General features: G+C 45.7%; 1 protein-coding gene across 4 annotated transcripts in view; it reads left to right on the top strand.

Moving 5' to 3' along the window:
• LOC129847392 (caskin-1-like) overlaps nucleotides 1-17744 on the top strand; it is a gene marked incomplete at its 5' end in the record, with an annotated part of 60298 nt that overhangs the window by 28963 nt on the left and 13591 nt on the right. For 3 of the 4 annotated variants that reach the window (XM_055915174.1, XM_055915173.1, XM_055915176.1), the window contains 3 exon segments: nucleotides 433-540; nucleotides 965-1066; nucleotides 17541-17679. In XM_055915174.1, the coding sequence (XP_055771149.1) occupies nucleotides 433-540; nucleotides 965-1066; nucleotides 17541-17679 (349 nt within the window). 4 annotated transcript variants of the gene reach the window in all.

Here is a 17744-nt window from a genome sequence, read left to right as displayed (position 1 = left end):
AGTGTTCTAGAGTGTTCTAGAGCTGAGTGTGTGTTCTACAGTGTTCTAGAGCTGAGTGTGTGTTCTACAGTGTTCTAGAGCTGAGTGTGTTTTCTAGTGTTCTAGAGCTGAGTGTGTGTTCTACAGTATAGAGCTGAGTGTGTGTTCTACAGTGTTCTAGAGCTGAGTGTGTGTTCTAGTGTTCTAGAGCTGAGTATGTGTTCTACAGTGTAGAGCTGAGTGTGTTTTCTAGTGTTCTAGAGCTGAGTGTGTGTTCTACAGTATAGAGCTGAGTGTGTGTTCTACAGTGTTCTAGAGCTGAGTGTGTGTTCTAGTGTTCTAGATCTGAGTGTGTGTTCTACAGTGTAGAGCTGAGTTTATGTTCTACAGTGTTCTAGAGCTGAGTGTGTGTTCCAGAGTGTTCTAGAACAATGAGAGTGTTCTGTGTTCTAGAGTGAGGCGGTAGTGACCTGGTTGACTGAGTGTCAGCTGCAGTTCTACACCACTCACCTCCTCACCGCTGGCTATGACCTAGACACCATAGGCCACATGACCCCCGAGGTAAGATGACCTCTGACCCCTACACCACGTGTCATCCCAACCTCTACCCCCGGCATCCCGTATGTCCTATCTGTGGGGGGCGTGGCCTCTGCCTGACCCCTGACCTGGTGATGTCATCATGACCCTCCTGTCTCCGTGACCTCTGACCCACTCTGAGTTGTCTGCCAATCACGCATCACTATTATTTACCGCTTCATTTGCATAAAGCTAATGTTTATTCATGTACATCAGTGAGGTGTGTGAGAAAGTGAGGATGAATGTGTGTTAACAGTGTGTGTGTGTGTGTGTGTGTGTGTGTGTGTGTGTGTGTGTGTGTGTGTGTGTGTGTGTGTGTGTGTGTGTGTGTGTGTGTGTGTGTGTGTGTGTGTGTGTGTGTGTGTGTGTGTGTGTGTGTGTGTGTGTGTGTGTGTGTGTGTGTGTGTAGGACCTGACAGCAATCGGTGTAACTAAACCAGGCCATCGTAAGAAGATGACATCAGAGATCAGCCAACTGCCGTCTGGTGACTGGCTGCCTGACCACAAACCTGTAAGAACACATTCCTACCTGACCACAAACCTGTAAGAACACATTCCTACCTGACCACAAACCTGTAAGAACACATTCCTACCTGACCACAAACCTGTAAGAACACATTCCTACCTGACCACAAACCTGTAAGAACACATTCCTACCTGACCACAAACCTGTAAGAACACATTCCTACCTGACCACACACCTGTAAGAACACATTCCTACCTGACCACAAACCTGTAAGAACACATTCCTACCTGACCACACACCTGTAAGAACACATTCCTACCTGACCACACACCTGTAAGAACACATTCCTACCTGACCACAAACCTGTAAGAACACATTCCTACCTGACCACACACCTGTAAGAACACATTCCTACCTGACCACACACCTGTAAGAACACATTCCTACCTGACCACAAACCTGTAAGAACACATTCCTACCTGACCACAAACCTGTAAGAACACATTCCTACCTGACCACAAACCTGTAAGAACACATTCCTACCTGACCACAAACCTGTAAGAACACATTCCTACCTGACCACACACCTGTAAGAACACATTCCTACCTGACCACACACCTGTAAGAACACATTCCTACCTGACCACACACCTGTAAGAACACATTCCTACCTGACCACACACCTGTAAGAACACATTCCTACCTGACCACACACCTGTAAGAACACATTCCTACCTGACCACACACCTGTAAGAACACATTCCTACCTGACCACACACCTGTAAGAACACATTCCTACCTGACCACAAACCTGTAAGAACACATTCCTACCTGACCACAAACCTGTAAGAACACATTCCTACCTGACCACAAACCTGTAAGAACACATTCCTACCTGACCACAAACCTGTAAGAACACATTCCTACCTGACCACAAACCTGTAAGAACACATTCCTACCTGACCACAAACCTGTAAGAACACATTCCTACCTGACCACAAACCTGTAAGAACACATTCCTACCTGACCACACACCTGTAAGAACACATTCCTACCTGACCACAAACCTGTAAGAACACATTCCTACCTGACCACAAACCTGTAAGAACACATTCCTACCTGACCACAAACCTGTAAGAACACATTCCTACCTGACCACAAACCTGTAAGAACACATTCCTACCTGACCACACACCTGTAAGAACACATTCCTACCTGACCACAAACCTGTAAGAACATTCCTACCTGACCACACACCTGTAAGAACACATTCCTACCTGACCACAAACCTGTAAGAACACATTCCTACCTGACCACAAACCTGTAAGAACACATTCCTACCTGACCACAAACCTGTAAGAACACAATCCTACCTGACCACAAACCTGTAAGAACACATTCCTACCTGACCACAAACCTGTAATAACACATTCCTACCTGACCACACACCTGTAAGAACACATTCCTACCTGACCACACACCTGTAAGAACACATTCCTACCTGACCACAAACTTGTAAGAACACATTCCTACCTGACCACAAACCTGTAAGAACACATTCCTACCTGACCACAAACCTGTAAGAACACATTCCTACCTGACCACAAACCTGTAAGAACACATTCCTACCTGACCACACACCTGTAAGAACACATTCCTACCTGACCACAAACCTGTAAGAACACAATCCTACCTGACCACACACCTGTAAGAACACATTCCTACCTGACCACACACCTGTAAGAACACATTCCTACCTGACCACAAACCTGTAAGAACACATTCCTACCTGACCACAAACCTGTAAGAACACATTCCTACCTGACCACAAACCTGTAAGAACACATTCCTACCTGACCACAAACCTGTAAGAACACATTCCTACCTGACCACAAACCTGTAAGAACACATTCCTACCTGACCACACACCTGTAAGAACACATTCCTACCTGACCACAAACCTGTAAGAACACATTCCTACCTGACCACAAACCTGTAAGAACACATTCCTACCTGACCACACACCTGTAAGAACACATTCCTACCTGACCACAAACCTGTAAGAACACATTCCTACCTGACCACAAACCTGTAAGAACACATTCCTACCTGACCACAAACCTGTAAGAACACATTCCTACCTGACCACACACCTGTAAGAACACATTCCTACCTGACCACACACCTGTAAGAACACATTCCTACCTGACCACAAACCTGTAAGAACACATTCCTACCTGACCACACACCTGTAAGAACACATTCCTACCTGACCACAAACCTGTAAGAACACATTCCTACCTGACCACACACCTGTAAGAACACATTCCTACCTGACCACAAACCTGTAAGAACACATTCCTACCTGACCACAAACCTGTAAGAACACATTCCTACCTGACCACAAACCTGTAAGAACACATTCCTACCTGACCACAAACCTGTAAGAACACATTCCTACCTGACCACAAACCTGTAAGAACACATTCCTACCTGACCACACACCTGTAAGAACACATTCCTACCTGACCACACACCTGTAAGAACACATTCCTACCTGACCACAAACCTGTAAGAACACATTCCTACCTGACCACAAACCTGTAAGAACACATTCCTACCTGACCACACACCTGTAAAAACACATTCCTACCTGACCACACACCTGTAAAAACACATTCCTACCTGACCACACACCTGTAAGAACACATTCCTACCTGACCACACACCTGTAAGAACACATTCCTACCTGACCACAAACCTGTAAGAACACATTCCTACCTGACCACAAACCTGTAAGAACACATTCCTACCTGACCACACACCTGTAAGAACACATTCCTACCTGACCACAAACCTGTAAGAACACATTCCTACCTGACCACACACCTGTAAGAACACATTCCTACCTGACCACACACCTGTAAGAACACATTCCTACCTGACCACAAACCTGTAAGAACACATTCCTACCTGACCACACACCTGTAAGAACACATTCCTACCTGACCACACACCTGTAAGAACACATTCCTACCTGACCACAAACCTGTAAGAACATTCCTACCTGACCACACACCTGTAAGAACACATTCCTACCTGACCACACACCTGTAAGAACACATTCCTACCTGACCACAAACCTGTAAGAACACATTCCTACCTGACCACAAACCTGTAAGAACACATTCCTACCTGACCACAAACCTGTAAGAACACATTCCTACCTGACCACAAACCTGTAAGAACACATTCCTACCTGACCACACACCTGTAATAACACATTCCTACCTGACCACACACCTGTAAGAACACATTCCTACCTGACCACACACCTGTAAGAACACATTCCTACCTGACCACAAACCTGTAAGAACACATTCCTACCTGACCACAAACCTGTAAGAACACATTCCTACCTGACCACAAACCTGTAAGAACACATTCCTACCTGACCACAAACCTGTAAGAACACATTCCTACCTGACCACAAACCTGTAAGAACACATTCCTACCTGACCACAAACCTGTAAGAACACATTCCTACCTGACCACAAACCTGTAAGAACACATTCCTACCTGACCACAAACCTGTAAGAACACATTCCTACCTGACCACACACCTGTAAGAACACATTCCTACCTGACCACACACCTGTAAGAACACATTCCTACCTGACCACAAACCTGTAAGAACACATTCCTACCTGACCACAAACCTGTAAGAACACATTCCTACCTGACCACAAACCTGTAAGAACACATTCCTACCTGACCACAAACCTGTAAGAACACATTCCTACCTGACCACAAACCTGTAAGAACACATTCCTACCTGACCACACACCTGTAAGAACACATTCCTACCTGACCACAAACCTGTAAGAACACATTCCTACCTGACCACAAACCTGTAAGAACACATTCCTACCTGACCACACACCTGTAAGAACACATTCCTACCTGACCACAAACCTGTAAGAACACATTCCTACCTGACCACAAACCTGTAAGAACACATTCCTACCTGACCACAAACCTGTAAGAACACATTCCTACCTGACCACACACCTGTAAGAACACATTCCTACCTGACCACACACCTGTAAGAACACATTCCTACCTGACCACAAACCTGTAAGAACACATTCCTACCTGACCACACACCTGTAAGAACACATTCCTACCTGACCACAAACCTGTAAGAACACATTCCTACCTGACCACACACCTGTAAGAACACATTCCTACCTGACCACAAACCTGTAAGAACACATTCCTACCTGACCACAAACCTGTAAGAACACATTCCTACCTGACCACAAACCTGTAAGAACACATTCCTACCTGACCACAAACCTGTAAGAACACATTCCTACCTGACCACAAACCTGTAAGAACACATTCCTACCTACCTGACCACACACCTGTAAGAACACATTCCTACCTGACCACACACCTGTAAGAACACATTCCTACCTGACCACAAACCTGTAAGAACACATTCCTACCTGACCACAAACCTGTAAGAACACATTCCTACCTGACCACAAACCTGTAAGAACACATTCCTACCTGACCACACACCTGTAAGAACACATTCCTACCTGACCACACACCTGTAAGAACACATTCCTACCTGACCACAAACCTGTAAGAACACATTCCTACCTGACCACACACCTGTAAGAACACATTCCTACCTGACCACAAACCTGTAAGAACACATTCCTACCTGACCACACACCTGTAAGAACACATTCCTACCTGACCACACACCTGTAAGAACACATTCCTACCTGACCACAAACCTGTAAGAACACATTCCTACCTGACCACAAACCTGTAAGAACACATTCCTACCTGACCACACACCTGTAAGAACACATTCCTACCTGACCACAAACCTGTAAGAACACATTCCTACCTGACCACAAACCTGTAAGAACACATTCCTACCTGACCACACACCTGTAAGAACACATTCCTACCTGACCACACACCTGTAAGAACACATTCCTACCTGCCCACAAACCTGTAAGAACATTCCTACCTGACCACACACCTGTAAGAACACATTCCTACCTGACCACAAACCTGTAAGAACACATTCCTACCTGACCACAAACCTGTAATAACACATTCCTACCTGACCACAAACCTGTAAGAACACATTCCTACCTGACCACAAACCTGTAAGAACACATTCCTACCTGACCACACACCTGTAAGAACACATTCCTACCTGACCACACACCTGTAAGAACACATTCCTACCTGACCACACACCTGTAAGAACACATTCCTACCTGACCACAAACCTGTAAGAACACATTCCTACCTGACCACAAACCTGTAAGAACACATTCCTACCTGACCACAAACCTGTAAGAACACATTCCTACCTGACCACAAACCTGTAAGAACACATTCCTACCTGACCACACACCTGTAAGAACACATTCCTACCTGACCACAAACCTGTAAGAACACATTCCTACCTGACCACACACCTGTAAGAACACATTCCTACCTGACCACAAACCTGTAAGAACACATTCCTACCTGACCACACACCTGTAAGAACACATTCCTACCTGACCACACACCTGTAAGAACACATTCCTACCTGACCACAAACCTGTAAGAACACATTCCTACCTGACCACAAACCTGTAAGAACACATTCCTACCTGACCACACACCTGTAAGAACACATTCCTACCTGCCCACACACCTGTAAGAACACATTCCTACCTGACCACACACCTGTAAGAACACATTCCTACCTGACCACAAACCTGTAAGAACACATTCCTACCTGACCACAAACCTGTAAGAACACATTCCTACCTGACCACACACCTGTAAGAACACATTCCTACCTGACCACAAACCTGTAAGAACACATTCCTACCTGACCACAAACCTGTAAGAACACATTCCTACCTGACCACAAACCTGTAAGAACACATTCCTACCTGACCACACACCTGTAAGAACACATTCCTACCTGACCACAAACCTGTAAGAACATTCCTACCTGACCACACACCTGTAAGAACACATTCCTACCTGACCACAAACCTGTAAGAACACATTCCTACCTGACCACAAACCTGTAAGAACACATTCCTACCTGACCACAAACCTGTAAGAACACATTCCTACCTGACCACACACCTGTAAGAACACATTCCTACCTGACCACAAACCTGTAAGAACACATTCCTACCTGACCACAAACCTGTAATAACACATTCCTACCTGACCACACACCTGTAAGAACACATTCCTACCTGACCACACACCTGTAAGAACACATTCCTGCCTGACCACAAACCTGTAAGAACACATTCCTACCTGACCACACACCTGTAAGAACACATTCCTACCTGACCACACACCTGTAAGAACACATTCCTACCTGACCACAAACCTGTAAGAACACATTCCTACCTGACCACAAACCTGTAAGAACACATTCCTACCTGACCACAAACCTGTAAGAACACATTCCTACCTGACCACACACCTGTAAGAACACATTCCTACCTGACCACAAACCTGTAAGAACACATTCCTACCTGACCACAAACCTGTAAGAACACATTCCTACCTGACCACAAACCTGTAAGAACACATTCCTACCTGACCACAAACCTGTAAGAACACATTCCTACCTGACCACAAACCTGTAAGAACACATTCCTACCTGACCACAAACCTGTAAGAACACATTCCTACCTGACCACAAACCTGTAAGAACACATTCCTACCTGACCACACACCTGTAAGAACACATTCCTACCTGACCACACACCTGTAAGAACACATTCCTACCTGACCACAAACCTGTAAGAACACATTCCTACCTGACCACAAACCTGTAAGAACACATTCCTACCTGACCACAAACCTGTAAGAACACATTCCTACCTGACCACACACCTGTAAGAACACATTCCTACCTGACCACACACCTGTAAGAACACATTCCTACCTGACCACAAACCTGTAAGAACACATTCCTACCTGACCACAAACCTGTAAGAACACATTCCTACCTGACCACAAACCTGTAAGAACACATTCCTACCTGACCACAAACCTGTAAGAACACATTCCTACCTGACCACACACCTGTAAGAACACATTCCTACCTGACCACAAACCTGTAAGAACACATTCCTACCTGACCACAAACCTGTAAGAACACATTCCTACCTGACCACACACCTGTAAGAACACATTCCTACCTGACCACAAACCTGTAAGAACACATTCCTACCTGACCACAAACCTGTAAGAACACATTCCTACCTGACCACAAACCTGTAAGAACACATTCCTACCTGACCACACACCTGTAAGAACACATTCCTACCTGACCACAAACCTGTAAGAACACATTCCTACCTGACCACAAACCTGTAAGAACACATTCCTACCTGACCACAAACCTGTAAGAACACATTCCTTCCTGACCACAAACCTGTAAGAACACATTCCTACCTGACCACAAACCTGTAAGAACACATTCCTACCTGACCACAAACCTGTAAGAACACATTCCTACCTGACCACAAACCTGTAAGAACACATTCCTACCTGACCACACACCTGTAAGAACACATTCCTACCTGACCACACACCTGTAAGAACACATTCCTACCTGACCACAAACCTGTAAGAACACATTCCTACCTGACCACACACCTGTAAGAACACATTCCTACCTGACCACACACCTGTAAGAACACATTCCTACCTGACCACAAACCTGTAAGAACACATTCCTACCTGACCACACACCTGTAAGAACACATTCCTACCTGACCACAAACCTGTAAGAACACATTCCTACCTGACCACAAACCTGTAAGAACACATTCCTACCTGACCACAAACCTGTAAGAACACATTCCTACCTGACCACAAACCTGTAAGAACACATTCCTACCTGACCACAAACCTGTAAGAACACATTCCTACCTGACCACAAACCTGTAATAACACATTCCTACCTGACCACAAACCTGTAATAACACATTCCTACCTGACCACACACCTGTAAGAACACATTCCTACCTGACCACACACCTGTAAGAACACATTCCTGCCTGACCACAAACCTGTAAGAACACATTCCTACCTGACCACACACCTGTAAGAACACATTCCTACCTGACCACACACCTGTAAGAACACATTCCTACCTGACCACAAACCTGTAAGAACACATTCCTACCTGACCACAAACCTGTAAGAACACATTCCTACCTGACCACAAACCTGTAAGAACACATTCCTACCTGACCACACACCTGTAAGAACACATTCCTACCTGACCACACACCTGTAAGAACACATTCCTACCTGACCACAAACCTGTAAGAACACATTCCTACCTGACCACAAACCTGTAAGAACACATTCCTACCTGACCACAAACCTGTAAGAACACATTCCTACCTGACCACAAACCTGTAAGAACACATTCCTACCTGACCACAAACCTGTAAGAACACATTCCTACCTGACCACAAACCTGTAAGAACACATTCCTACCTGACCACAAACCTGTAAGAACACATTCCTACCTGACCACACACCTGTAAGAACACATTCCTACCTGACCACACACCTGTAAGAACACATTCCTACCTGACCACAAACCTGTAAGAACACATTCCTACCTGACCACAAACCTGTAAGAACACATTCCTACCTGACCACACACCTGTAAGAACACATTCCTACCTGACCACACACCTGTAAGAACACATTCCTACCTGACCACAAACCTGTAAGAACACATTCCTACCTGACCACAAACCTGTAAGAACACATTCCTACCTGACCACAAACCTGTAAGAACACATTCCTACCTGACCACAAACCTGTAAGAACACATTCCTACCTGACCACACACCTGTAAGAACACATTCCTACCTGACCACAAACCTGTAAGAACACATTCCTACCTGACCACAAACCTGTAAGAACACATTCCTACCTGACCACACACCTGTAGGAACACATTCCTACCTGACCACAAACCTGTAAGAACACATTCCTACCTGACCACAAACCTGTAAGAACACATTCCTACTTGACCACAAACCTGTAAGAACACATTCCTACCTGACCACAAACCTGTAAGAACACATTCCTACCTGACCACAAACCTGTAAGAACACATTCCTACCTGACCACAAACCTGTAAGAACACATTCCTACCTGACCACAAACCTGTAAGAACACATTCCTACCTGACCACAAACCTGTAAGAACACATTCCTACCTGACCACACACCTGTAAGAACACATTCCTACCTGACCACACACCTGTAAGAACACATTCCTACCTGACCACAAACCTGTAAGAACACATTCCTACCTGACCACACCCCTGTAAGAACACATTCCTACCTGACCACACACCTGTAAGAACACATTCCTACCTGACCACAAACCTGTAAGAACACATTCCTACCTGACCACAAACCTGTAAGAACACATTCCTACCTGACCACAAACCTGTAAGAACACATTCCTACCTGACCACAAACCTGTAAGAACACATTCCTACCTGACCACAAACCTGTAAGAACACATTCCTACCTGACCACACACCTGTAAGAACACATTCCTACCTGACCACAAACCTGTAAGAACACATTCCTACCTGACCACAAACCTGTAAGAACACATTCCTACCTGACCACAAACCTGTAAGAACACATTCCTACCTGACCACACACCTGTAAGAACACATTCCTACCTGACCACACACCTGTAAGAACACATTCCTACCTGACCACACACCTGTAAGAACACATTCCTACCTGACCACACACCTGTAAGAACACATTCCTACCTGACCACACACCTGTAAGAACACATTCCTACCTGACCACACACCTGTAAGAACACATTCCTACCTGACCACAAACCTGTAAGAACACATTCCTACCTGACCACACACCTGTAAGAACACATTCCTACCTGACCACACACCTGTAAGAACACATTCCTACCTGACCACACACCTGTAAAACACATTCCTAGCCACCACTTTTGTCTTGAGACACAATGACCCAAGACGTTTAGAGGTCCCAATACATCTTAAGACACATGTTGAAGGCTCCATGCCATGTCTTGAGACAGTTGATGTGTGTCTTCAAGATATTCTGGGCCATATCAACATTAATGAGGATATTCTGGGCCATACCAACATTAATGAGGATATTCTGGGCCATACCAAAATTAATGGGGATACTCTGGGCCATACCAATATTAATGAGGATATTCTGGAATGTACCAATATTAATGAAGATACTCTGGGCCATACCAATATTAATGAGGATACTCTGGGCCATACAAATATTAATGGGGATACTCTGGGCCATACCAATATTAATGAGGATACTCTGGGCCATACCAATATTAATGAGGATACTCTGGGCCATACCAATATTAATGAGGATACTCTGGGCCATACCAATATTAATGAGGATACTCTGGGCCATACCAATATTAATGAGGATACTCTGGGCCATACACATATTCATTAAGATATTCTGGGCCATACAAATATTAATTAGGATATTCTGGGCCATACAAATATTAATGGGGATACTCTGGGCCATACCAATATTAATGAGGATATTCTGGAATATACCAATATTAATGAGGGTACTCTGGAATATAGCAATATTAATGAGGGTACTCTGGAATATAGCAATATTAATGAGGACACTCCTGGCCATATCAATATTAATGAGGATATACTGGAATATACCAATATTAATGAGGATACTCTGGGCCATACCAATATTAATGAGGATACTCTGGGCCATACCAATATTAATGAGGATACTCTGGGCCATGCTGATATTAATTAGGGTACTCTGGGCCATACCAATATTAATGAGGATATTCTGGGCCATACCAATATTAATGAGGATACTCTGGGCCATACCAATATTAATGAGGATATTCTGGGCCATACCAATATTAATGAGGATATTCTGGGCCATACCAATATTAATGAGGTTATTCTGGGCCATACCAATATTAATGAGGATACTCTGGGCCATACAAATATTAATGGGGATACTCTGGGCCATACAAATATTAATGGGGATACTCTGGGCCATACCAATATTAATGAGGATACTCTGGAATATAGCAATATTAATGAGGATATTCTGGAATATACCAATATTAATGAGGATAGTTTGGAATATACCAATATTATTGAGGATATTCTGGAATATACCAATATTAATGAGGATATTCTGGAATATACCGATATTAATGAGGATACTTGGGCCATACCAATATTAATGAGGATATTCTGGGCCATACCGATATTAATGAGGATACTTTGGGCCATACCGATATTAATGAGGATACTCTGGGCCATACCTGTAAGGGCTGTCGCTCTCCTCATCCTCGGAAGAGGTGAGGAGAGAAGGATCTTCAGACCAAAATGCGGAGTCAGGGAAATAAGCCATCTTTATTACAAAATACGACGGCCACTAAACAAAACAAAACACTTTCAAAACTTACACAAAATAACAAAACGTAACGAACGGAACCTGAACATAAACTTACATCGACAAACGTAAACTCACGAACAGGAACGTTACATCGAAACGTACGAACAGCCAAACAGCCCCGATAGTGAATAACATCGAACACAACGAAGACATCACAGGAGACAATCACCCACAACGAACACTGTGACAACGCCTACCTAAATATGACTCTTAATTAGAGGAACGCCAAACACCTGCCTCTAATTAAGAGCCATACCAGGTAACCCAAAACCAACACAGAAACAGAAAACATAGAATGCCCACCCAACCTCACGTCCTGACCAACTAACACACAAAAACTAACAGAAATAGGTCAGGAACGTGACAGTACCCCCCCCACAAGGTGCGAACTCCGGACGCACCAGCACAAAGTCTAGGGGAGGGTCTGGGTGGGCATCTAACCACGGTGGTGGCTCAGGCTCCGGGCGCGGTTCCCACCCCACCATAATCCATCCTAGCCCCCTCCCTTCAAGAATGTCCACCCTCTTACTTCCCCCACAAAATCCTCCTAATAACATATCTAATAATGACAATACCGGGACAGAGAGATAAACCAAGACAGAGGGATAGATAAGACTATAGAGGTAGATAAAGATAGAGAGGGAGATCAGGATAGAGGGGCAACTCCGGACTGAAAGGCAGCTCCGGACAGAGAGACAGCTCTGGACTGATGGGCAGTTCTGGGTATTTAGCCTTTTCAGGCTGAAGGGCAGCTCATGGCTGACTGACGAATCTCGACGCTCATGGCTGGCTGACGGCTCTCGACGCTCATGGCAGGCTGACGGCTCTCGACGCTCATGGCAGGCTGACGGCTCTCGACGCTCATGGCAGGCTGACGGCTCTCGACGCTCATGGCAGGCTGACGGCTCTCGACGCTCATGGCAGGCTGACGGCTCTCGACGCTCATGGCAGGCTGACGGCTCTGGCTGCTCATGGCGCTCTGACGGCTCTGGCTGCTCATGGCGCTCTGACGGCTCTGGCTGCTCATGGCGCTCTGACGGCTCTGGCTGCTCATGGCGCTCTGACGGCTCTGGCTGCTCATGGCGCTCTGACGGCTCTGGCTGCTCATGGCGCTCTGACGGCTCTGGCTGCTCATGGCTCGCTGGCGGCTCTGGCAGATCCTGTCTGGTTGGCGGCTCTGGCAGATCCTGTCTGGTTGGCGGCTCTGGCAGATCCTGTCTGGTTGGCGGCTCTGGCAGATCCTGTCTGGTTGGCGGCTCTGGCAGATCCTGTCTGGTTGGCGGCTCTGGCAGATCCTGTCTGACTGACGGCTCTAGCGGCTCCTGTCTGGCTGACGGCTCTAGCGGCTCCTGTCTGGCTGACGGCTCTGTAGGCTCATGGCAGACGGGCGGCTTTGCAGGCTCATGGCAGACGGGCGGCTTTGTAGGCTCCTGGCAGACGGATGGCTCAGACGGCGCTGGGGAGACGGATGGCTCAGATGGCGCTGGGGAGACGGATGGCTCAGATGGCGCTGGGGAGACGGATGGCTCAGATGGCGCTGGGGAGACGGATGGCTCAGATGGCGCTGGGGAGACGGATGGCTCAGATGGCGCTGGGGAGACGGATGGCTCTGGCCGGATATGGCGCACTGTAGACCTGGTGCGTGATGCCGGAACTGGAGGCACCGTGCTAATGACAAGCACCTTCCTACTAGTGCGGGGAGCAGGGACAGGGCACACTGTATTCTCAAAGCCTACTCTATCCCTGATGCGTGGTACCGGCACTGGTGACACCGGGCTGAGGACAAGCACATCAGGATTAGTAGGGGGAGAAGATACAGTGGGTTCAGGGCTCTGGAGACGCACAGGTAGCTTAGTGCGTGGGGCCGGAACTGGAGGCACCGGGCTAGATACACGCACTACAGGGAGAGTGCGTGGAGGAGGAACAGGGCTCAGGATACGCACTGGTAGCCTAGTGCGTAGTGTAGACACTGTAGGTACTAGGCTGGGGCGGGGAGGTGGTGCCGGAAATACCGGACCGTGGAGGCGTACTGGCACTCTTGAGCATTGAGCTTGCCCAACCTTACCTGGTTGAATACTCCCGGTTGCCCGACCAGTGCGGGGAGGTGGAATAACCCGCACCGGGCTATGTAGGCGAACCGGGGAAACCATGCGTAAGGCAGGTGCCATGTATGCCGGCCCGAGGAGACGCACTGGAGACCAGACGCGTTGAGCCGGCCTCATGACACCTGGCTCAATACTCAATCTAGCCCTACCAGTGCGGGGAGGTGGAATAACCCGCACTGGGCTATGCACTCGTACAGGAGACACCGTGCGCTCTACTGCGTAACACGGCGCCTGCCCGTACTCCCGCTCTCCACGGTAAGCCTGGGAAGTGGGCGCAGGTCTCCTACCTGCCCTTGGCCCACTATCTCCTAGCCCCCCCCCAAGAAATTTTTGGGAATTACTCACGGGCTTTTTTGGCTTCCGTGCCAGACGCGTTCCCTCATAGCTCCGGTTCCTCTCCCAGGTAGCCTCTGCTCTCCTCAATGCCTCCACCTGTTCCCATGGGAGGCGATCCCTCCCAGCCAGGATCTCCTCCCAAGTGTAGCAACCCTTTCCATCCAAAACATCGTCCCATGTCCATTGCTCCTTTCTCTCCTGTCCCTTACTCTGTTTCGTTTTCCCTTGCCGCTTGGTCTTAGCGTGTTGGTGGGTGATTCTGTAAGGGCTGTCGCTCTCCTCATCCTCGGAAGAGGTGAGGAGAGAAGGATCTTCAGACCAAAATGCGGAGTCAGGGAAATAAGCCATCTTTATTACAAAATACGACGGCCACTAAACAAAACAAAACACTTTCAAAACTTACACAAAATAACAAAACGTAACGAACGGAACCTGAACATAAACTTACATCGACAAACGTAAACTCACGAACAGGAACGTTACATCGAAACGTACGAACAGCCAAACAGCCCCGATAGTGAATAACATCGAACACAACGAAGACATCACAGGAGACAATCACCCACAACGAACACTGTGACAACGCCTACCTAAATATGACTCTTAATTAGAGGAACGCCAAACACCTGCCTCTAATTAAGAGCCATACCAGGTAACCCAAAACCAACACAGAAACAGAAAACATAGAATGCCCACCCAACCTCACGTCCTGACCAACTAACACACAAAAACTAACAGAAATAGGTCAGGAACGTGACAATACCAATATTGATGAGGATTCTCTGGGCCATACAAATATTAATGAGGATATTCTGGGCCATACCGATATTAATGAGGATACTCTGGGCCATACCAATATTAATGAGGATACTCTGGGCCATACAAATATTAATTAGGATATTCTGAGCCATATAAATATTAATGAGGATACTCTGGGCCATACCAATATTAATGAGGATATTCTAGAATATACCAATATTAATGAGTAAATTCTGGAATATACCAATATTAATGAGGAAATTCTGGAATATACCAATATTAATGAGGATATTCTGGAATATACCAATATTAATGAGGATACTCTAGAATATACCAATATTAATGAGGATATTTTGGAATATACCAATATTAATGAGGATACTCTGGAATATACCAATATTAATGAGGATATTCTGGAGTGTACCAATATTAATGAGGATATTCTGGAATATACCGATATTAATGAGGATACTTGGGCCATACCAATATTAATGAGGATTTTCTGGGCCATACCGATATTAATGAGGATACTCTGGGCCATGCTGATATTAATGAGAATACTCTGGGCCATAGCAATATTAATGAGGGTACTCTGGGCCATACCAATATTAATGAGGATACTCTGGGCCATACCAATATTAATGAGGATACTCTGGGCCATACCAATATTAATGAGGATACTCTGGGCCAAACCAATATTAATGAGGATACTCTGGAATATACCGATATTAATGAGGGTACTCTAGAATGTACCAATATTAATGAGGATATTCTGGGCCATACCAATATTAATGAGGATACTCTGGGCCATACCAATATTAATGAGGTTACTCTGGGCCATACCAATATTAATGGGGATACTCTGGGTCATACCAATATTAATGAGGATACTCTGGGCCATACCAATATTAATGAGGATACTCTGGGCCATACCAATATTAATGAGGATACTTTGGGCCATACCAATATTAATGAGGATATTCTGGGCCATACCAATATTAATGGGGATACTTTGGCCCACACCAATATTAATGAGGATACTCTGGAATGTACCAATATTAATGAGGTTATTCTGGGCCATACTAATATTAATGAGGATACTCTGGGCCATACCAATATTAATGAGGATACTCTGGGCCATACCAATATTAATGAGGTTACTCTGGGCCATACCAATATTAATGGGGATACTCTGGGCCATACCAATATTAATGAGGATACTCTGGGCCATACCAATATTAATGAGGATACTCTGGGCCATACCAATATTAATGAGGATACTTTGGGCCATACCAATATTAATGAGGATATTCTGGGCCATACCAATATTAATGGGGATACTCTGGGCCATACCAATATTAATGAGGATACTCTGGGCCATACCAATATTAATGAGGATACTCTGGGCCATACAAATATTAATGAGGATACTCTGGAATGTACCAATATTAATGAGGATACTCTGGGCCATACCAATATTAATGAGGATACTCTTGGCCGTACCAAAATTAATAAGGATATTCTGGAATATACCGATATTAATGAGGATATTCTGGAATATACTGATATCATACATTTGAGTAATCATACTAAATACATATGAACAGATATTGGTCTGTCCTAATATCTGTGTGTGTGTGTGTGTGTGTGTGTGTGTGTGTGTGTGTGTGTGTGTGTGTGTGTGTGTGTGTGTGTGTGTGTGTGTGTGTGTGTGTGTGTGTGTGTGTGTGTGTGTTTGTGTGTGTGTAGGCCAGCCTGGCAGAGTGGTTGTCAGCGATAGGGCTGAACCAGTACTACCAGGTTCTGGTGCAGAATGGATATGACAACATCGACTTCATCACTGAGATCAGCTGGGAGGACCTGAAGGAGATCGGCATCACCAAGCTGGGTAGGACACACAGGAGATAGACATCACCAAGCTGGTAGGACACACAGGAGACACACAGGAGATAG

This window comes from Salvelinus fontinalis, unplaced genomic scaffold, assembly GCF_029448725.1.
Source record: "Salvelinus fontinalis isolate EN_2023a unplaced genomic scaffold, ASM2944872v1 scaffold_0821, whole genome shotgun sequence".
Lineage (NCBI taxonomy): Eukaryota > Metazoa > Chordata > Actinopteri > Salmoniformes > Salmonidae > Salvelinus > Salvelinus fontinalis.
This window is presented reverse-complemented; position numbering and strand designations above follow the sequence as displayed.